Source organism: Lissotriton helveticus (assembly GCF_964261635.1).
Source record: "Lissotriton helveticus chromosome 1_1 unlocalized genomic scaffold, aLisHel1.1 SUPER_1_unloc_10, whole genome shotgun sequence".
NCBI lineage: Eukaryota > Metazoa > Chordata > Amphibia > Caudata > Salamandridae > Lissotriton > Lissotriton helveticus.
The window spans coordinates 3,544,402-3,568,539 of NW_027611649.1; the positions used below are offsets into that span (position 1 = coordinate 3,544,402).

At 45.6% G+C, this 24,138-nt stretch overlaps 1 protein-coding gene across 1 annotated transcript in view; it reads left to right on the top strand.

Annotated features, from left to right (window-relative positions):
• The first annotated feature begins 19,009 nt into the window (after positions 1-19,009).
• LOC144805444 (uncharacterized) overlaps positions 19,010-24,138 on the top strand; it is a 79,410-nt gene continuing 74,281 nt past the window's right edge. The window contains exon 1 of the mRNA XM_078671996.1: positions 19,010-19,128. Within this exon, the coding sequence (XP_078528122.1) occupies positions 19,010-19,128 (119 nt within the window). The remainder of the gene's footprint in view (positions 19,129-24,138) is intronic.

Below are 24,138 nucleotides of genomic sequence, written 5' to 3' on the forward strand. Positions count from 1 at the left end.
GGCCTTGCGTAGTTGAGTGGCCTTGCGTAGTTGAGTGACGTTGCGTAGTTGAGTGGCGTTGCGTAGTTGAGTGGCGTTGCATAGTTGAGTGGCGTTGCGCAGTTGAGTGGCGGTGCGCAGTTGAGTGGCGTTGCGCAGTTGAGTGGCGTTGCGTAGTTGAGTGGCGTTGCATGTGGGAGTGGCGTTGCATGAGTGGCCTTGCGTAGTTGAATGGCCTTGCGTAGTTGAGTGGCGTTGCATAGTTGAGTGGCGTTGCGTAGTTGAGTGGCGTTGCGTAGTTGAGTGGCGTTGCGTAGTTGAGTGGCGTTGCATGTGTGAGTGACGTTGCATGTGTGAGTGGCCTTGCGTAGTTGAGTGGCCTTGCGTAGTTGAGTGGCCTTGCGTAGTTGAGTGGCGTTGCGTAGTTGAGTGGCGTTGCGTAGTTGAGTGGCGTTGCGTAGTTGAGTGGCGTTGCGTAGTTGAGTGGCGTTGCGCAGTTGAGTGGCGTTGCGCAGTTGAGTGGTGTTGCGCAGTTGAGTGGCGTTGCGTAGTTGAGTGGCGTTGCGTAGTTGAGTGGCGTTGCGTAGTTGAGTGGCATTGCGTACTTGAGTGGCGTTGCGTAGTTGAGTGGCGTTGCGTACTTGAGTGGCGTTGCGTACTTGAGTGGCGTTGCGTACTTGAGTGGCGTTGCGTAGTTGAGTGGCGTTGCATGTGTGAGTGGCGTTGCATGAGTGGCCTTGCGTAGTTGAATGGCCTTGCGTAGTTGAGTGGCGTTGCGTAGTTGAGTGGCGTTGCGTAGTTGAGTGGCATTGCGTAGTTGAGTGGCGTTGCGTAGTTGAGTGGCGTTGCGTAGTTGAGTGGCGTTGCGTAGTTGAGTGGCGTTGCGTAGTTGAGTGGCGTTGCGTAGTTGAGTGACGTTGCATGTGTGAGTGACGTTGCATGTGTGAGTGGCCTTGCGTAGTTGAGTGGCCTTGCATTGTTGAGTGGCCTTGCGTAGTTGAGTGGGGTTGCGTAGTTGAGTGGCGTTGCGTAGTTGAGTGGCGTTGCATGTGTGAGTGGCGTTGCATGTGTGAGTGGCGTTGCATGTGTGAGTGGCGTTGCATGTGTGAGTGGCGTTGCGTAGTTGAGTGGCTTTGCATGTGTGAGTGGCGTTGCGTAGTTGAGTGGGGTTGCGTAGTTGAGTGGGGTTGCGTAGTTGAGTGGCGTTGCGTAGTTGAGTGGCGTTGCGTAGTTGAGTGGCGTTGCGTAGTTGAGTGACGTTGCGTAGTTGAGTGACGTTGCGTAGTTGAGTGACGTTGCGTAGTTGAGTGGTGTTGCGTAGTTGAGTGGCGTTGCATGTGTGAGTGGCGTTGCATGTGTGAGTGGCCTTGCGTAGTTGAGTGGCCTTGCGTAGTTGAGTGGCGTTGCGTAGTTGAGTGGCGTTGCGTAGTTGAGTGGCGTTGCGTAGTTGAGTGGCCTTGCGCAGTTGAGTGGCGTTGCGTAGTTGAGTGGCGTTGCGTAGTTGAGTGGCGTTGCATGTGTGAGTGGCGTTGCATGTGTGAGTGGCGTTGCATGTGTGAGTGGCGTTGCATGTGTGAGTGGCGTTGCGTAGTTGAGTGGCTTTGCATGTGTGAGTGGCGTTGCGTAGTTGAGTGGGGTTGCGTAGTTGAGTGGGGTTGCGTAGTTGAGTGGCGTTGCGTAGTTGAGTGGCGTTGCGTAGTTGAGTGGCGTTGCGTAGTTGAGTGGCGTTGCGTAGTTGAGTGACGTTGCGTAGTTGAGTGACGTTGCGTAGTTGAGTGGCGTTGCGTAGTTGAGTGGCGTTGCATGTGTGAGTGGCGTTGCATGTGTGAGTGGCCTTGCGTAGTTGAGTGGCGTTGCGTAGTTGAGTGGCGTTGCGTAGTTGAGTGGCGTTGCGTAGTTGAGTGGCGTTGCGTAGTTGAGTGGCCTTGCGTAGTTGAGTGGCCTTGCGTAGTTGAGTGGCGTTGCGTAGTTGAGTGACGTTGCGTAGTTGAGTGGCCTTGCGTAGTTGAGTGGCGTTGCGTAGTTGAGTGGCCTTGCGTAGTTGAGTGGCCTTGCGTAGTTGAGTGACGTTGCGTAGTTGAGTGGCGTTGCGTAGTTGAGTGGCGTTGCATAGTTGAGTGGCGTTGCGCAGTTGAGTGGCGGTGCGCAGTTGAGTGGCGTTGCGCAGTTGAGTGGCGTTGCGTAGTTGAGTGGCGTTGCATGTGGGAGTGGCGTTGCATGAGTGGCCTTGCGTAGTTGAATGGCCTTGCGTAGTTGAGTGGCGTTGCGTAGTTGAGTGGCGTTGCGTAGTTGAGTGGCGTTGCGTAGTTGAGTGGCGTTGCGTAGTTGAGTGGCGTTGCATGTGTGAGTGACGTTGCATGTGTGAGTGGCCTTGCGTAGTTGAGTGGCCTTGCGTAGTTGAGTGGCCTTGCGTAGTTGAGTGGCGTTGCGTAGTTGAGTGGCGTTGCGTAGTTGAGTGGCGTTGCGTAGTTGAGTGGCGTTGCGCAGTTGAGTGGCGTTGCGCAGTTGAGTGGTGTTGCGCAGTTGAGTGGCGTTGCGTAGTTGAGTGGCGTTGCGTAGTTGAGTGGCGTTGCGTAGTTGAGTGGCATTGCGTACTTGAGTGGCGTTGCGTAGTTGAGTGGCGTTGCGTACTTGAGTGGCGTTGCGTACTTGAGTGGCGTTGCGTACTTGAGTGGCGTTGCGTAGTTGAGTGGCGTTGCATGTGTGAGTGGCGTTGCATGAGTGGCCTTGCGTAGTTGAATGGCCTTGCGTAGTTGAGTGGCGTTGCGTAGTTGAGTGGCGTTGCGTAGTTGAGTGGCATTGCGTAGTTGAGTGGCGTTGCGTAGTTGAGTGGCGTTGCGTAGTTGAGTGGCGTTGCGTAGTTGAGTGGCGTTGCGTAGTTGAGTGGCGTTGCGTAGTTGAGTGACGTTGCATGTGTGAGTGACGTTGCATGTGTGAGTGGCCTTGCGTAGTTGAGTGGCCTTGCATTGTTGAGTGGCCTTGCGTAGTTGAGTGGGGTTGCGTAGTTGTGGGGTTGCGTAGTTGAGTGGGGTTGCGTAGTTGAGTGGGGTTGCGTAGTTGAGTGGGGTTGCGTAGTTGAGTGGCGTTGCGTAGTTGAGTGGCGTTGCGTAGTTGAGTGGGGTTGCGTAGTTGAGTGGGGTTGCGTAGTTGAGTGGCGTTGCATGTGTGAGTGGCGTTGCATGTGTGAGTGGCGTTGCATAGTGTGAGTGGCGTTGCATAGTGTGAGTGGCGTTGCGTAGTGTGAGTGGCGTTGCGTAGTGTGAGTGGCTGCAAGTACAGAAGGACCAGCTTTGCTTGTTTAAAACTCAGAGGCAAAAGAAGAGGACATATGTACTTATGACATATGCTCTCCCACTTCAGGCAGATGAGTGTAATGTGTAAAGCGTCTTGTGGAGCAACCATGTCACATGAGCAGATCGTGGAGTCTGAGAATGGCAGCCAAAGCAAATACAAACAAGAGGAATGACTGTGAGGAGCATTGGTGTGAAGCACATCAAAGGGCTTCTCCTCCCCTAATTAGGTGAGGAGAAGCCGTTCAGGAAACTGAAAGTACGGCCGGCCTGCGGCCAGCCATGAATAATTAGGGGAGGAGAAGCCCTTTGATGTGCTGGGCTGGCTGGCCCTGAATGCGCGTGCATGTTATCACGTGGTTCACGTGAACAGCATGAAAACCGCGGGGCTGAAAGCCCTTTGGTTTGAAGAGAAAATAGCCGACTTGAATTCTCCCCATTTCCCATTCCTGCGGAATGGTAAAGGCGAGACCTAAAAAACAGGATGAGACGGAACAACCTCCGGGTTCTCGGGGTTCCCGAAGGGGTGGAAGGATCTGATGCTAGAGCTTACATCATCAAAATATTTGAACAATCATTCCCAGAGCTTTCTAACTGGACTTGGGCAGCAGAGATCCAGAGAGCTCACTGCACTCCATTTAAGATCAAAAAAGGCACCAAAGAAGGGGACAAACCTAGAGCTATCCTAATCTTCTTGGGTAATTTTGTGCTGAGGCAGGCAATTGCGGAGAAGGCAAGACCGGATGCCAAGAGGAACGTGGATGGGATATCGTTCTTCGTTCGCCCGGATTTTTGCCATATAACAGTGGAGAGACGCTGGAGACTCAGGCAACTGATTAACCCATTTCAGCAGAAGAAAATGCAGGCCTATCTAATTAATCCAGCCCAACTGAAAGTCACAAATGAGGGGAGAACTATGTACTTTACTTATGAGATTAAAGCTAGAGAGTATCTGGACTCTTATGGGAAATAGAACAGTTCTGGATATATGTGGTGTACGTCTCTGTCTCTAGCATTATGGAAATATTGGTGAAGGTTCCGGTGAATTTGTAGTCTGGGTGTCTATTTCAAAAAAATGTCCCAAGGGGGTAACACAATGTTGAGTCAGATTATAATATAATATCAAGAGCTTCACTGCTCTCACTCTGACCATCACACGCACAGACTTGGTCTGAGCGCCTCACTAGCTCGGGAGCAGGGATGTAGGGAGTAGGTGGGGGGGGAGGTGGGTAAGGGGTGGGGTGGGTGAGTTGGGTGGTGGGGGCTGCTGGGCAGCCAGGGGGGAGGGAGTGCAAGGGGTTGGGAGAAAAATCTAAAAAAGAGAAAATAAGGTGTATCAAGGTAAAAATTGTTAACATTAAAATTCAGCAGGGAAGCCTAATACAAAAACATGTCAAGCATTAAAATTTGTACAGCTAATGTAGGTGGCTTGAATGATGCGAGAAAACGTCAAAGGGTGGAGCATTTTTCTACGTTTAATAATGTTGATATTTTTTGCATACAGGAGACCCACCTTTCCTGGGCAAAAAAAAATTTGATGAAATTCAGGGGGCTTGAAATCTTATCTTGTTCATCTCAAACGTCAACAATCAGAGGAGTTGCCATTTTAGCTAAACCTATGGTAGGAGGAGCAAAACGTTACAAGGCTGACAGCGCAGGGAGATGGGTGATAGTTGAACTTAATTTAGGCTGTACAATATGTGTTATATATGGCTCAAATCAGGACGACCCGGAAATCTTTGATTGTTTGGAAGGGGAACTAGCTAATTGGCCAACACCCATAATGGTTTGTGGGGATTTAAATATTTCAGTAGACTGGAACAAAGAAGATGATTACTCTGGGTGGAAACCCAAAGTGTTCCGAGCTCTCGATTCCCTAATGAAGTCACATGGTCTTAAAGATGTGTGGGCGGTAAGGGAACCCTTAGATCCAGGCTACACCTATTTTTCTTGCCCCAATCTGAAATATACCAAACTAGACTACTTTTTGATTTCCTCCACGGAGTTGAATAAGGTGCGAATCAAGAAACTCCCAAAAACAATATCAGACCACAATCTTCTAGTATTGTACTATGATATGCCTAAAATGGAAAGGAAACAAACCAGCTGGCCTTTTGAGAGAAAATTATTATTAGATACCAGATTTGTCGAACATCTTAAAAAATGGGCTGTGGAGTTTTATGATATTAATAGGTATAGTGCGTCTCGGAATAACATGTGGGATGCCTTTAAGGCCGCTCTACGGGGAGAGACGATAAGTTGCTCCGCTAGGATTAGGAAAGACGATAAGAGGGAGATCGAGAAGCTTACAGATGTGCTAGTGGTAGCGGAAGAACAGCATATTAAGGACATCGGTCAGGGACGGGAGGGACGGGAGAGTCTAAAAAGAATAACTGGTATTAAAGCGGACCTGCAGAAAATAGTCACTCAGAAAGAAACTAGTGAGTATCAGGTCACCAAGGCAAGACGCTATGAAACAGGAGAACAGGCGGGTAAGGCACTTGCTCTGCAGATAAGGCAAAAGAGGACTAAGATTTTAATCTCATGTATACATGACGAAGATAAGGAGTATACAGAGCCTAAAGACATTTTAAGAGTCTTTCAGAATTTTTATCAAAATCTGTATAATGAAGAGGGCTCCATGGGTGAGCATGGTTTAGATTCTGGCTATGCAGATGGTGGGCCGTGTCTAGACACTCAAACTAGAGAAGATCTTAATAGAGACCTAATATGCCAGAATTAACTAAGGCCTTACAGGAATTAGCCTCAGGTAAGGCAGCAGGACCTGACGGAATCCCCCTCGAGGTTTATAAATGTTTAGAAAAGGAGATCGCACCAATTTTATTAGATCTATTCAATGGTATTTTGTGGTCAGGTATAATACCCGAGTCCTGGAAGGAGACTAACATCGTTATCTTCCACAAGAAGGGGAAACCCAAGGAATTGCCGGGGTCTTACCGACCAATATCGCTAATTAATGCCGACACCAAACTATATTCTAAGATATGGGCTGGCAGGTTGGGGGGGATCATTGGGCGTCTCGTTTCCCCGTGGCAGCATGGGTTTATACCTGGGTGAGGTACTACAGAACACACTAGAAGAGCAATTGCGCTATTTGATGCCCGTGATGCTACGGGGAGGGAGATGGCCATGATCCTCCTCGACGCTGAGAAAGCCTTCGACCGAGTGGTACGGGACTTTCTCTGGGGGATTTTGGTCGGTAGAGGCTTTGGTAATACCTTTCTGAGGGCAATTAAGGCTATGTACCTTGATCTGGTGGCTGGTGTATTTTCCTTATATATAGATCCTTTTATTCAAAAAATGTTAGTCTCTCGCCAAATCAGTCCTGTAGTGTTTAACGGCTTCACTACAAAATTGCTTGCCTATGCCGATGACCTGGCGATAACTACATCTGACCCACATCAAGCAATGCCAGCTTTGGTCCAATTGGCCAACAAATTTGGTCTTAACTCAGGCTATCGGTTAAATGAGGGGAAAACGCAGATAATATGCACTAAAAACATTGTGAAGACTGATTATAGATTTGTAAATTCAGCCGTATATCTTGGGGTCAGAATTAATCCAGCAGTTGAGAAGATGGTTGGAGAGAATTATCTTCCACTTATTAATGAAATCGAAAAGGACTTGAAAAGACTTGACGTGTTACACTTATCTTTGATTGGTAGAGTGAATGTCTTAAAAATGACGATGTTCCCCAAAGTTATATATTTGTTTAGGGCTATCCCACTGTTGTTAGAGGAAAGTGTGTTGAGGAAAATCGAATCCACATTTGTTAGCTTTGTTTGGCAGTATGGCAAAGTTAGACGCTCAATTAATTACATGTCACTACCTTGGGAAAGGGGAGGTCTGGCTATGCCGAACCTTAGATTATATCATTTGGTATGCCTCCTTACACAGATGAACATACTAATTCAACCGGACCCCCTACCATCTGAAGATCAAACCGAGAGTCAGGTCCCTCCGTCTATCTTCGAGCTGTTATTGGGGAGGAAGGCCTATGGGTTACTGCAATGCGAGTTAGATCGAAGATATTATATGGAGGCAAGGTAGAAGATCATTGAAGGGGTCTGGGGAACTTGGAAATCTATCAGCAAAATTATGAAGATCTCCAAAATAAACACCAATATAAATCTTTGGAAATCTAACCTATTTCCACATCTGGGCCAAAGCGCGTATTGTACTGTATGGAGAGAGCATGGGATCAGATCTCTGGGTGATATCATGAAAGGTGGTGCTGTCCTTAGCTTTGACGAGTTATAGAAGAAGTATGGGATCCCCGGTAGCCACTGGATTTTATATGAACAAATTGCTCAATCATTATTTGCATACAGACCAAAGATTCTGCTACCCCCAGATAGCCAATTGGTTGAATACCTAAAAAAAGGGGGAAAGAAGATAGGTACTGCCTACAATCTTTCGTTGCCTGGCCTCACAGATGACCTGGAAAAAAACAGAGGCCACATGGGCACAAAAATTGGGGGATCCGGATGTTGATATAGACCTTGCCCTAATATTAAGCAAGAAAGTATTTCGAGCATCAAATGTAAGGTCTCAACATTATAAGACTTTGTTTAACCTATACTATACTCCTGCGAAATTGTATGGGTGGGGACTTAGAGAAGATGATAAATGCCCCAAATGCAATTCAGGTCCGGCAGACCTACTGCACATGTTTTATTACTGTCCCAATTTGGTCTTAATACACAGTAAAATAACTTTATTCTTGGAGGGGCTGCTAGGTTTTAACATCAACCTATCCCCTACCCTGGTTATTACAGGGACAGACAATAAACATAATGTTGGGAGAGATACCCAAGTGTTATTGTTCATTGCAGTAGCGGTATTACGAATTCTTATTTCGGCTGGATGGAAGGATACCGTTGCTCCTACATTTCAAATGTGGCTGTCCAGATTGTTAGGTATGCATAATTTAGAGGCATGTCTATACGAATTTAAGGGGAGGACAGCGCGAGAATTTGGTAGAAATATTTTGGAGCCTCTGAAGAAATGGAGGAATTAACAGAAGACAAGTTTTATGAATACATTATTTATGAGTGTTTTAAGCTTATTAATGTGTTTATAATAGTAATATGAATTCCCTGTGAGTTTTGAATGTATGTATTTATACTACTTTTGTATTATGCTGACTAACTTATTGCACATTTGGAATTTTATATATGTATAATGTATCAACTGAATATGTATTGGATCTTAATGGAATTACACCTTATTTATCAATAAAAAATAAAAAATAAAAAAATAAACTTAAAAAAATGTCAGAGGATGAGATATTAGTGAAATTATAGGAATGATGAGTGCATAGCTAACATCCAAATCATTAATACAGACATCCAAATTGACATTACACCGAATGTATAATCTGTTCAGTCGTCAAGGTGAAATATTGAAAATGTACTGTTATCAATATGTAGGCCAGTGGGTTTGCTGAACTCTATGAAATAAATAGTATCTCCCTCTTTGACTGTAAGCGGCTACTCTGCACACAGTAGAAGTATGAGCAAAGTCACATATGGAATTCTAGTTCTAGCCTCCCCCTTCCCCGAGATATAAGATTCAGCAAGGTGTGAGTGAGACTTCAGCACAACCTCTAAATGTGTGAGTTTCACTCATGATGAGTGAGACTTGAAGGCTCTGATGTGTGTGTGTGTGTGTGTGTGTGTTGGATCTGATGTCACTGCAGAGGCAACAAATGCACCTTGCCTGACAGTGCTACGAAGCCCTCCTGCACCCGCACATTGATGGTGTGTGGACGAGGAGCGACTTATGACAGGAGAGAGGGTTACCACCTGGCCGGTCTTTTAACGGCATGGCCTGTATTTTAATGTTCCGGCGAGTACAAAAGTAGGAAGATTAGTTAAAGCTGGTATGTTTTCCTCTAATCAGTGCAAACTTAAAATATCAAATATAAGCAGAAATCACTTTAAAATGTGATCTAGAGCTGCCTTAATGAATCATGACTGATAGTTAAAGTAAACAAAGACAGCAAAGCCATTTTAAAAATCAATACAAATACTTTTACACAAAGTCTTATTGAAAATTAATATCCAGGCCGTTGCAAAACCTTAAAACATGACCAAAGGTGGTAACTCTAATAAGAGCCTGTATGTAGGAGTCTGACATTAGTTAGTGCTGGAATATCCTCTCATCCTCAGACCCGGCACCGGTCACTCACTGCCATGGGGCCATCCACTGAGGGAGAAATCAGTGAGAGTCAAACCGGATTGTTCTGTCTTATGAATGTATTGAGACTGCAATCTACTTCTTTCTTTATTTCATAAGTGAACCTTTGAAGGGAGGGAGTGAGCAGGTAAACAACGCAGAGAAATGCAGAAGTTAATTTGGAATGCTGTTTGAATATACACAGCCCTACCAAATATAAAGAATTACCCACAGAAACAGGGAAATTAGAAAAACGCTGTCCAGATTAATTCTGGCAGTTTCAAAATTTTCATATATTTAATGAAACAGAGACTGTCATTTTCAATTGACCAGATGTGGCGGTTCCGTCAGCGGCCACCAGAGGGAGCTCCTTGCTTGCTGATGAAAACCACTGAGCTGCACATTGAATGAAAGGGAGAATGGTTTCCTTTTCCGGGTCAGCAGCGGCAGAGACAGCACCAGCAGACATGATGACATCACTTCCGGCCTCTCCTCGTGAGTGCAGCCTGCTGCAGAGGAGGAAGGAGCCCTGTCTGTCTGTGCAGCGACCTCCATCTTCAGACCCCTCAGACCCCAGATCTGTTCCCCCCACATCCCCAACCCCCGGCCCCAGGAGGAGGAGAGAGCCTGGACACGTCTGCACAGGTCTCTGCTCAGGTATGAGATTGTCAGCACCTTCTGCTGTGTTTGTAGAAATAATCCTGGAGGGAATCTGTGCAGGAGCCGGGCTGAACCGGGCTCTTTTATCCGGGGGCCCTTGAGGCTGATCTGGGCTCTACTATCCGGGGGGCCCTGGGGCTGAGCTGAGCTCTTCTATTCGGGCCCTGGGGCTGAGCTGGACTCTTCTATCCGGGGCCCCTAGGGCTGAGCTGGGCTCTTCTATCCGGGGCCCCTGGAGCTGAGCTGGGCTCTTCTATCCGGGGCCCTGGGGGGCTGAGCTGGGCTCTTCTATCCGGGGGCCCTGAAGCTGAGCTGGGCTCTTCTATCCGGGGCCCTGGGGGGCTGAGCTGGGCTGTTCTATCCTGGCCCCCTGGTGCTGAGCTGGGTTCTTCTATCCGGGGGCCCCTGGGGGGTGAGCTGGGCTCTTCTATCTGGGGGCCCTGGGGCTGAGCTGGGCTCTTCTATCTGGGGGCCCCCGGGGCTGAGCTGCGCTCTCCTATCTGGGGGCCCCCGGGGCTGAGCTGCGCTCTCCTATATGGGAGCCCCTGGGGCTGAGCTGGGCTCTTCTATCCGGGGCCTGGAGGGGGAGGGGCTGTGCTCTTCTAACGGGGAGCGCCTGGGGGGCTTTACTCCCAACTCTGGAGGTGTTTGTGGGCATCATTTGTGTTAAAAAGGGGATCTGTGTGCACTGCATCTTACTGCACTATGAGGAATCTTTACACTCTGTACTGCATCTTACTGCACTGTGAGTAATTTGTGCACTACACTATCTATCTTACTACACTGTAAGGTATCTTTGTCACTGCACTTCATCTTATGGAACAATGAAAAATCACTGCCAGGAGCTCGACTGAGCTGGGCTCATCTATCTGGGGACGTTTTGGGGGGAGGCGAGAGGAGGTGTTCCTTCTTGCCCTGGTGGTTTTTGTGGTCATAATTTTTCTTTTAAAGGGGAATCTATGCACACTGCATTGCATCTTGAGGAAAGCTAGTGTGCACACTACTCACTACTGTGAGGGGTATTTAATATAAAAGAGGAAATCTGTGCAGACTCCTCTGCCTTTTACTACTCTGTGCAGGGTGCTTAGAGCCCATCTGTGGTCTGCAAACCGAATCACTTTTAACTACAGTTCGAGGGGCGTTTAAAAAAGAGAAAATCTCAGCACGCTGCACCGCACTTTGCTCTTCAGTGTGATAAATCTGTCCATACTGCACGTCCTTCTACTACACTTAGGGGCACACAGCGCAGCCCAGCAAGTCACCTAGCTGCGCTGCGTGATGGGGAAAGGTCAGGAATGCGCTGTATCTAACACTCTACAGCGCAGTCCTGTTTTTCCCTGCGCTGGCGCTCAATGTGCTCCCAGTGCCAAAGCAGGCGGCCCTGCACCATGGTGCAAGCGTGCGTGCCTTGCAAACAGGATTGTGTTTGTGCAGGAAGGGGCACCTTCTTGCACAAAAGCAATCCCCTGAGGCATTTTCCTCTTTCCATGTGTGCTGCAGAATACAGGACACATCGAAGCAAGGAAGAAGGAGAAATAAAGATATTTATCCTCGTTGCACCTCACATGGGAGGTGCAGCATTTTGACGCACTCCCAGGGCTACCAGTGCTGGTGAATCTGGGAATGCACCAAAATCTATGAGGCGATGCGTGGGAACACCCGCGCTCCGCCCATGGAACCCGTCACTGGGACAGATAACGCAACACCCAGTTTTGTGATGCTAGAGGTTTGATTATAAACACATCCAAAACAAAACTAATGGCCCTGGAACCATCGAAATACTTTAAAAATAACATCAGACTAAATGATACCCCCCTGGAACTCGTTGAGGCATTTGGCTATCTAGGAGTGAGGCTCAACAGTCGGATGACCTGGTCCTCGCACCTTGCCAAAATGCTCCTCAATCACAAGCGGGTGTCGGGGGCTATTTCTAAACATCAGCGCCTCTCCTATAGTCGACCTGTGACCCCTGCCAGTAAGGTCTACGAGGGAAAGGCCTTGCCCTCATCACTATACGGAGCGGAACTGTGGGGTTTCGAGAAGGTCACAGACATAGTAAGATCAGAGAACAAGCTCTTTAGAGACTTGGTCTCGCTTCCTCCATCGACCCCACTGGTCCCGCTCTGCTATGACTTGGGGAGCTATCCAATAAACGAGGTGGCAAGACTGCACCCTTTATTGTTCTGGACACACCTTAGAAGGTCCCCGGAGTTATGCCACTATGCCACTGCATTGACCGAATTATTGGAACTTGACATGGGCCACAAGATAGTCTGGCTATCCAAATTGAAACAGCTAGTGGGGGATATAGGTCTGGGAGAAGCTTGGGTGAGTCAGAACCTGCCGCCCAAAGTAGTTGTAAAAAAAGCCTATTGGGATTGGGTGGACGCGGCCGCTGCAAGAAGCGAGAACCGCGGTACACTGACAGAAATCTACTTGAGCGTTAAGCCTGCACCTAAATTATAATTTCTCCTAGATCTTATTGAGTCCCCGAAAGATAGGGCCCTGTATCTGAAGTTCAGGTATGGCACCCTCCCATTGAATGACTTCAGAGCAGGTTGGTGGCACCTTGGGGGGATCGACTTGGGGTGCCCGTTCTGCGCCTCCCCTACGGAATTGGTCACCCATTTCCTCTTCGCCTGCCCAGCCTATGGCAGGCGAGGAGGAAATGGCTGAAACCGGTTTGTTGCAACCTGGGTTGTAGAGACCACAGGTTGGCGCAGCGTATTCTATCATTGGAGACTTCGATCCACAGCCTATTCTGTGGTGTGGCCCAATACCTGGGTTGCGCCTGGTTAAGGAGGATGAAACTTTCTAGGATGATCCAAGTACAGGTTCTGGAACTGCCGATCGCCAACTTGTAATGATGTGCATTTCGTCTTTTTATGACAAACCATTTTTAACTGTTTATTCAATACACAACCAATTTGTCTGTCAATGTATGTATTATTTATTATATCTAATGTATGGTCTTTGCTACATATATTCACTCTTGTGAATACTATGTAATGTATTTTAGCCGGAAGAAGTTTTTCCCCTTCACCCTTTTAAAAATGTTTTTTATACTTTTATTATATTGTATATCGAATAAAGTTATATACAATACAATACGATAACACAACACAGCAATTTGCGCTGCATATGACGCCACACAGGGCCGTGCAAGGCGGCCTTGCGTGGCTTGATAAATCTAACTTAAGAGTTGCGTCGCTCTTGCGCTGCATTGTGTGGCTCAAGGGCAGCCCCTAAGTGTGGTATTTTCAGAAGCGATGACCTGTGCGTGTTGCTTTGTTCTTTACTACATCACGAGGCTCGTTTACAGAAGAGGAAGTCTGAGCCCTGCACTCGTAGCAGTGTTAGGACCACAGGAGGAAATCTATTTTACAGAAGAACAAGGAGTGTATACAAAAGAGAAGATCTGCCCACTCTGCACTGCAGTTCACTGACACTTTGAGGCGCCTTTACAGAGAGAATCTGTCAGTACTGCACTGCTTTTACCCATACTATGAGGGGCAGAAACAGGAGGAAAGCTGTGTGCAGTGCACTGCTGTGTATTACACTACCAGGGACATTTACAGAGGAAAACACAATGAGGGGTGTTTACAAAAAAGAAAATCTGTGTCCAAAGCACTGCTTTTTACTGTATTATAAGGGGTACCTATCGATCTGTAAGGTGCATGGATGTTTACGTACACGTCGAGAAGTGTTTAAAGTACAGAATATCTGTGTGCTGCTTTTTACTCACACTACGAGGGGCATTTAATGTGGGAACATTTATAAACTGCACCACTTATTACCGACACCCATGGGTTTTAATTAAACAAGCGAATCTGTGCACATTGCACTGCGTTTTACTGCCACTGTCAGGATTGCAGAGGTCAACATTCCTACTCTGCACTACGTTTGACTTTACTTCCCTTTGAGGAGGCATTTGCAGAAGTAACCTCTGCACCTGGCGCTGCTTTTTACTGACAGTTGAGGGGAAATAAGGACATGATTAATCTCGGTTAGATCTAGATTCATTCTGATATCCAGTCTTTCTGTTACACACCAACTGATAGTTTCTGGAGATTCACTTTGCATACATCCCTTCTACAAACACTAGGCTGGTTTGCTATATTCCCACCAAAGGTTTCCAGACTCACCGGTGCTGAATGCTTCAACCTGTGGGACTCAGAACCACGTTTATCTTGTGAACGTCTGAGAGGAAGAGGACATTTGATTAGTCCCTACATTAGGGTCAGTCTCTATGCACGTGGCATGCTTCAGAAAGCAACCCCATGTAGCTTCCCTGAGGGGCCCCTTGTTGTTTACTGGATGTCTGGCATAGGGGTGGAATACACATGCGGCCTCCTGGAGCCTGTGCTACAGCGCGGTTCCAGAAATTATTTCTAATCATTACTCACCATGTCCCTGAAACCTTTAAACACTCAAAACATGCACCAGTGGGGCCCATAACACTGCACATTTACCCTGTTCACTTACACTTGGCTTCAGAGCTTCTGGTGAATCGCAATGGAGAAATGCTGTAACATTTGGTGGAGCGTCTAAAACCTATTTAATATTTACACTAAAAGTTCAAAACAATTTTACCATGGTTTCATATTAAACACTTATATTCAGACACACCACCATAATGGCAATGGATCTGCTAGAATGAAATTAGGCATAGGAAAAAACAAAGACCAGCTTTTAATTCTCCATTTATCTAATTTTTATTCAAAGCAAACTTTTAGTATGTCCGACATTATGCATTTATTTATTCTTTATTCAATAATTCTTAGACTTTATTTCAAAACATGATCATTTTATTAAGAGCTCAGAAAATCGCTTTATTATAGAATTCAGTAAAGTATTAGCAAGGAACGGATAGTTCCAAATTCAGTCTCTCCTAACATCCCTGACTAACACCCTCATCTTATCCTAACAGTCCTGCAAAGCAAACAAATAAGAAATTCATAAAAGTTCTTACATCCAGGAATCGGTCAGCAAACGGGCAGCATCTCCGATAGAAATGGAAAAGCGAACCCCAACCTTGCAAGTCCAGGGGTTTTTATACCCTAATTCTCAACTTAATCTATGTAGAAAAGTAACTAACATCACCATCTTGTGTTCTGATTGGATAAATTCGGGTAGATGAGCACTTCCTCACCATTACAGCATTTGTTATTCACATGATTCAGCTAATTTAATATGCGTCCATTGTTTAGGCAGTCCGTGGCCTAGGCACATTGCATTTTAGCAACATTGCCCTTCTTTCCCATGGCTTGGTTATGCTCTTATTCATGCTTGGCACCCATCCTAGGTTCCGGATACTGAAACCTTGAACTTCTCCCTCAAGCACAGTCAGCTCACTTGCGCTGGCAGAAACCTTTGGCGCTCCTGCGCAGACCAATACCCACTCGCAGTAGCTCAGAGCGGCCATTTTCTCACTAGGCCTCACAGGCCACATTGGGAACTATCATAGAAACAAACTGAAATTCATGTTCATTTTAATAATGAAACCCATTCTGTTTACCTCCTCCCATGCTAATGTTTCCCATTAGTCGTTACCTAGCAATATGCCACACAAATGAGTTTTATACTTACATAATCAACCCTCTCCTTTCACAAAACATATAAAAAAGCACATTTAAATAGCATTTTATTTATACTAATCCACAACACAACAACAATACTTTATTAGCTAGTATTATTGCAACATATAAGCAAAATTAGTTTTCCCTGTGTGTAATTTAAAACAAAAATAAAAATAACGTGTGCATCTTATTCTATGGTTGATTAATTTCACAAAACATGCAATTAGTAAACATTATAGTTATGGGACATTGATTTAATGAGGGGATACACAAAATTTTGTGTTTGCCACCTCGCTCCATCAATTCCCTCATCTGGTGATTTTATCAACAAATACCCCCCAACATTTTGTAAAATTTACTTGAACATGTTTCAGTTCCCTTTCTTGTTAATATCATCTATACTTTTGTCTCTTTCTCTTTGGAATCTTTGAAAAACGTTTCCTTTATTTCGTTCATTGAAATGTCATTCTTTTCTCTCATTCTTGCCTGCTGTGCTTCATTTCTTTTCTTTATTGACCTTCTAACATCTTGTCTACCTTTATATATACAGCACAATCTTATCATAAAAATCACTATTACTATGACTGTTTTTGGGATTAGTATTTTACCTATAATTGAACTACCTATTTCTTGAAACCAATGTTTGATTGCTGTTAAACTTTTACCCAGTTTTTCGAGGACACCCTCAACCTCCAGTGGTTCAATTTCTCCATGCAAATCTGTAATGTTTAAAATATATTTTTCAATATTCTGACTTTTATCTGGGATATAAGTACAACAATGTTGAACTTTCTTTTCGGGGAGGAGCCAAGCTCGCGACCGTGATGGCCGCATTGTAGCTCGGCTCCGCCAGCCTCCCTTCCCATCACACATATCCTGCCATTAATCCTGCCCCGAGACGACACACTCGGTAGAAAACTGGAAGGTAAAGCACTGCTCGTACTTACCGTCTGACCCCGGGGCTCCTGCGAGCTGTGGACCTGAAGCTGTGCTCCTGCTCGATCCGTGGCCCTCGTGACGTGGAGACCGGGGACTTGCCTGGCTGGGTCAGCCGGAGAGGTGGGGTCGGCGCCGGCCCCTGGTGGAGGAGAGGGGTCGGCTGTGAGGGCCGTTGTGCGGTTATGCCGGAGGATACTGTCCGGGCCCGGTCCAGCGGCCGGTGGGCCCGGCGGCAGAGCGCGGCACGCCGTTGATGGGGGTGGACCGTGCAGGAGGGTACTCCCCCTTGTCGCCTTGTCTGGCCATCTTGATGCCCTGCGCCCAGAGACGGCGAGACCCCTTCGGGGCGGAGGCGCCGGCGGACCCCCGTTTGGTGGCTCTCCTTTCTGCACCAAGGTTGCTATTCCGGGAACCCGAGTGAAGTCCGGCGGTGGCCTTGCTTAAGAGCCCGCTCCGGGTGTTGTGGAGCGTGGAGGACCGGCTGATCTCACAAAATGGCGGTCAACGTCCTGGGTCACGGATTTCCTCGGGCGATGGTCTTGTGTTGCTGGAATGTGCAGAGGCCTGGTCCTATGAGCGCGAGCCCACGCTTGGTGATGTCCTTGCAGCCCTGCAGTCTCTACATGCGGCCATGGCCCCTGCCGCCCCAGCGCCAGATGGGCGGACCGCCACCATGTTTGTTGGGCCGTCCCTCGTGAATGCAGCTTGGCCTCGAGTGTTCGCTGCTTCTTCCCCCTTGGTTGCGGCGGGGGTGTAGCCGCAGGGCGTCAACAAGACTTTACTCCTGCGGCTCCTGATTGTGGCAGGATTGTGTGTGGGCTCCATGCCGGGGCCCGTTCCTGCTGGAGTGTTCGGGGAACGACGCGACTTGCCGCTCCGATTTGCCTTGCGGAGGTCCCGTTGTTGCCTTGTGGGGGAGACTTTGCTTCCCTGTTCGGCGGAATTGCATTTCTACGGTTTGCTGCTCCTGTTGCCAACACTGGAAAGTCTGGACTATCGCGAACAATTCTTGTTTTGCTGCTGGTTGCCGGGGTCCCCTGGCTTACATCCGTTGCCCACCGCTCCATCACGTATGGTGGCTATGGCCTGGAAAGGACAGGGGTGAGCTGGGCTGAACTCGGAGGACTGCTGATTGCCGGTTGGAGAAGAGGAGTGCCCCTGATAACGATATTATGAACGATCCCATCGGGGCCTTATGGTACCTGAGATTGTGTTGATCTCGTTTTGATGTTGCATAAGCGTGTGGGGGGGTGGGCGGTAGGGGCCGTACGTCTTGACTGATGGTTTCCTCCCCTCCACCTGGTTTGCTCATGAGGCAACACCAGCGGAGTATTGCAGGGAGGTGGAAGGAGGCCTACTTTGGCGGACTTTATTAGGAGTCCACCTACCTACCCTGGCGTTCTGGACATGCTCATGAGGCAAAACAAGACAGTCTAAATGAGACATGCAACTGCATGATCCCGTAAAACCGCTGTAGGCACATTATAGCCTTATTTTTCACTGTAAATATTTTCACTTTTTTCTAAATTAAAGAAAAACATTTTTATTAAAAACACGTGAGTAGGGTTGGGAAGTTGTGCACCCGTCCTGAAGAAGGAACACTGAGTTCCGAAACATGACGCACACCAGAGGTTGAGTCCATAATCAAGACTACTAACCTCGCCTTGCACCTTTTTTAATAGCACCAGCCAGAGGTTTCGAATAAAGTTTTTTCTCATAAACCTACTGGCCAGGTGTCTTTTTAATCCTCACCACACCCTTCACTCACATTCTCCTAAATACCCGTGCACATGCACGCAACACACACCACACATAGTCAACCTCTTCAGTGCTCCCGCGTAGTCGCTGGTCGCAGCACGCCGCATCCCTCTAGCGGGGTGCGAAGACCCCGATGATGAAGCATGACACCAAGGGGCCTGTTGGTGTGTGAGGGGTATTTAACAAAACACTGAGTGTCCCCCGTCCCTGAGGTGTACACTCCGAGTAGGATTCTTTTTGTTTAATGATCAGTGCCCGTGGAGTGAGAATCCTATCTCAACACTCTACCTCCCCCCGTTGATACCTTAGGAGCACAGAAGTTACCACATCAGATAGATTCTTGCAGTAATCCAGTATGATGTCATCATTAATGGCTAACAGCTTATTAACTGGTACATAAGCCTGTCTCATCACCCTCCCTATCAAAATCTCGTGAGGGCTTAGTCCAGTTTTTCTGTCAGGTATGCTCCTCAATGTCATCAAAACAAGCGGCAATGCTTCTGGCCATTTCATTCCTGTTGCCAAACACATTTTTGCAATTCTATTCTTAACTGTTCCATTCACTTGCTCAACTACCCCTAAAGCCTCAGGTCTATATGCACAATGCAGTTTCTGGCGAATATCCAGAGCTTCGCAGATCATCTGCAGAAGTTCATTCTGGAAATGCGGGCCTCTGTCCGATTCAATTGTGACCAGAAACCTGAACTGTGGTGTTATCTCACGTAAGAACAGTTTTGCAACGGTAATTCCATCATTTCTCCGTGTAGAAAAAGCTTAAATTCATCGTGAAAACAAACAGATTATCACAAGAACATATCGGAGTCTGTTACATGGAGGTAGCTCAATAAAATCCATCTGAACTATTGTGAATGGGCTACCCTCCCGTCCTATGGTTCCCAGACTTACAACAGTTTTTCTGTTTGGGTTAAATTGTTGGCATACTAAACACCTTTGGCACAAACTTTCAGCAATCATTCTAAATTTGGGATTATACCAAGTCTGTCTAAAAAGACGAATCATGGCATCTCTTCCAATATGGGCCTGACCATGGTACATTCGGGCCATATCTGAAATCATGCTATCGGGCATTACTGGTCTTTCATCTTTGTAAACCCAAATTTCATCTTCTTCCCTCTGTCTACATCCTGATTTTATCCAGATATCTTTCTCCTCTGTTCCTTCCTCTTCTTGCATCTGCTTCACTTCCTGCCAGGTCTCAACTACAGTAGTTAGCATCAAAGGACTTGGAACATGTTCTTCAGCTTTCCCCCAATTTATTGAAATTTGGTTATTAGCACAGTGCTTGGCAATTGCATCTGCGTAGTTGTTTCCTCTGGTTATATAATCATCACCTTTTTTATGAGCAGAACATTTTACCACAGCCAGTTTCTTAGGCAATTGAATCACATCTATCAATGTCTTCACAAATTCTGCATTCCGTATAGGTGTTCCTGCAGAGGTCAAATAACCTCTTTGGGAACAGAGCTGCCTATAATCATAACAACTGCGTAAACATATTGACTATCTGTCACTATGGTTACTCTCACCTCTTTTCCCAACTCACATGCTCGTATCAAAGCAATCAATTCCGCTATCTGAGCAGAATGAATTCCTTTCAGACAAGATGCTTCCAACACTTCTGCTACTGTACAAACAGCATATGCAGCACTTAGAACACCATTCTCTGTTCTTAAACATGATCTATCCACAAACATTACATAATCTGATTCAATCAAGGGCTCATCCTTAATATCAGGGCGAGGTTTGGTACAGTATTCCAAAATGTCCAAACACTTGTGATCAAGCTCCCCTTTCACTTCTGCTTCAATGGTTTCGGGTAACAATGTAGATGGGTTTACATTCACACATCTTGCAATTGTCACATTTTCAGCCCCTAAAATCACTTTCTCATAATGTGTCAATCTGCTGTTAGTCATGTACTATGTTTTGCTCTTGTGAGGAGAATCTCTACTGAATGAGGTACATACACCCTCACAGGAAATCCCATCACTATTCCTTCACTTTGCTCCAGACTCACACTAGTAGCAGCTACTGCTTTCAGACATCCTGGCAAAGCTTTTGCAACTGGGTCCAAAACAGCTGAGAAATACGCAATCGGTTTTCTCATTCTCCCATGTCTTTAGATCAATACTGACAAAGCACATCCTTCCCGCTCACTGCAGTACAGTTCAAACTCTTTTTCATAATCAGGCAGTCCTGATGCTGATGCTTCACACAGTTTATTTTTTAATTGCTCAAATGCTTCCATCTCTGTCTTGGTCAGAACAATTGGGTCTCTGATATCTGCCTTTGTCAGTCTCTGCAATGGTTTTGCAATTAATGAAAATCCACTTATCCACTGTCTGCAATAGCCTACCATTCCCAGGAACATTCTCACCTGTCTTTGAGTTTTTGGTGGTTGCATTCCTTGTATCATTTTAATTCTTTCAATGGTAACTTGTCTGATTCCTTTAGCAATCTTGTGACCTAAATATTGTACCTCTTTCTGGCAAAACTGTAATTTCGATGGAGACACTTTATGTCCCTCTTCAGCCAAATGATTCAACAATGCCACTGTATCAGCTACACAAGCATCCTTTGTTTTTGATGCGACCAGTAGGTCATCAATATACTGCACTAACACAGACTCTCCAGGCATGTTCAAAGTTTCTAATGATTTCTTCAACAACTGGTTAAAAATTGATGGACTTTCAGTGTATTCTTGCGGAATTCTACACCATGCTAAAATACGATTTTGGAATCGAAATGCAAAAATTGGCTGACTTTCTGGATGCAATGGAACAGTAAAGAAAGCGTTGCACAGATCTATCACTGTGTACCACTCTGCACCATGAGGAATCTGATACAAAATCACTGCTGGATTCGGAACAATTGGACAACATGGAACAACAATCTTATTGATTTTTCTCAAATCCTGCACAATCCTTAATGTTCCGTTTGGCTTTTTCAGTCCCATAATCGGTGAATTACATGGACTGCTCTCAATTTCTCTCAAAATTCCCTGCTCAATCATTTTGTCAATTACTGGAGTATTCCTTCGATCACTTCTGCAGTCATTTTGTATTGTGGTGTATTCGGATAGCTAGCACCTTCTTTTATGGTCACTTTCACAGGATCAACCCCTTTCATCAAACCTATATCCTTTCCAGTGAAATCCCACACACTTTCTTTTACTGCATCTTTTAGTTCAATAGGAATTTTCTCTTTATCAAACACTGGAAACAATTTATCCTGTTCTGCCTCAATCATGAGCATTGTCAGTTTATACAAACTATCTTCATCTGGAGTCTGCAATTCTATGCCATCTGGTGAACAATATATGGCACAGTTCATCTTACACAATATATCTCTTCCCAACGGATTAACAGGACTACTGTCGCACACCACAAATCGATGCATATCCTTATAAGTCCCAATCTCTATTTCAACTGGTTTTGTCAAGGGAGTATTTATTTGTCTGTTGGCTACACCTATAACCTGGATCGTTTCACCCGAGGGAGGAAGATTTTGAATTTCCACTGATCTAACAGTAGAACGGGTAGCACCAGTGTCCACTAGAAATGTTATTTCCACATCATTCACCTTTCCGCTCACAAATGGACCTGACTGATCTACCTCAAGAGTGGCTCCAAGCACACACTCTTCTTCCTCCCTCAGGCACCATCAGAAACTTTCATCCGGCTCACTGCCATTCTCTTCTTGCAACCAATATTACGGACACGCATTTACTCTTTGCGGTCTTTTTACCTGCTCACCTCCGCCAAATCCAGTCTCTGCACTGTATTTCTGCTGATTTCCACTATTTGGCAGTGGCGGTTGTGGCACCTGACTTTGCTGATTTGCTATCTGCTGTTGCTGTGACTGCTGCTGATTTACCTCAAACTGCACCTGTGGATTCAATGATGTATTTTCCCCATTAACTCTAGGCGGACATTTACATTCTCGTTTCCAATGCCCTATCTTGCCGCAATTAAAACATTGTGTTTTCTTTTTCATGTCATCAATGTTTCCCACCAATTTAGGTTTGCCTTTAAACCCACTCTGATCCCCTGCATTCTTGTTCTCCATCTGCGCAACTTGTTGTTCTGCCACTTTCACTTGTGCCCACATAGCTTTCTCTTTTAATTTCTTTTGTTTCGCTTCAATCTCTTGACTACAATATTTTGCTTGTCTCAATACCTTGTCTACAGAACTCGATTGCCAATCCATCCTGCTATGTCTAATCATATCTGAAATTTCTCGCCTTAATCCACATATAAATCTATACACAAAATGGCTCATATCTTTCTCACGTAATTCTTCATAACCACTATACTGTTTGAAAACCAACAACAACCTTTCATAAAAAGAATGCACTGTTTCTTTCGGCTCCTGAGTGGTCCTGTCTATCTTCACTCAATCAGTCTCTTTTGGAGGTATTTTGTTTTTCAACCACACTATCACTTGTTCATACTTTCTCATCACATCCGGTGATGGAGCTCCTGTCTTTGGATCCCTAGGATACTCCTCCCTTGGCCAATCCACAGATATTTTACATTCTGTCCACAAATCTGCTGGCACCACTATGTCAAATAATCCTTCTAAATCAATCCACAATACCTTTGACACTTTTACAAAGCTGTCAACTTGTCGGTACCATTCTACTGGTTTTTCTCTTAATCTAGGGAAATCATTTGTAAATGACAATATATCTTGTCTGCTCCAAGGAACATGTACATATCCTCCTCCAGGAACTTCTCTCATAGGGAATTCAGTTACCTCTGTTTCTTTTTCTCTAACTGGAAAAGCTAACGTTGATTTATCACTATTCTCCTCTTTCTTCTTTGCCATTTGATTCGCCATTTGCCTACATCACCCCATTTTCGCAAAAGCACAATTAAATCTTTTATCTGAAGTTATCTTCCAGCAGTATTCATGTTCTCAATGTTTCTTTCTGCAATATCCACTCTATAGGTTTTCTGCAATTATTTTATTTTTGCAAACTCTATTCCATATTCACTTGCCACTTCTTCCAATTGATCATACATTGTTTCAGCTCTCCATATTATACTTTTACATAAAAACATGAGCTCATCATCCTGGTAATTCTTTAATCTGTCTGTCCCAATCATTCCAAATATTAATTCCTCTATATCTACTTTTAGTTTGGCCACATCCAGCACCTTTGATTCCTGCTCTTTTAATTTTAGCGTTTTAATCCATTCACTCAATTCTCTGTCTGTTGGATCTCTGGGCGTTTGTGTTCAATCTATTTTGTCTGTACTTCTTTCTGGAGTTGCAGAGTCAGATTCTGCTCCTGTCGGGAATGCGCATGTCAAATTCTTATTAAAAGTTAATTCTGGTGGATTTACACTCGTATTCTGTCTTATCTCGGATAAATCTGGATAAGTACTTTCTCTCGCTCTCTGCAAACTTTGTTGTAATGGGATTGTTAATCTCGGTTCCCTCATTTTCTGATCATCAAATACTGGTATCACAGGTCCTATCGTTACTGGAAGAGTTACAGCTTCCATATTTCTGGTTAAATTCTGAACTAACTCATGTGCAGATAGTTCGTATTCGGACATACTTGGCTGCTCATTGTTTTGTCTTTCTAGACTCAAAACAATACTGTGTAAATCATTACTTCGTACAGGTGTACCTGTAATTCTAGCTTTTCCTATTGGTGTACTCGGGACATATCTTGGGGCATATTACCAACAACTAGCGAT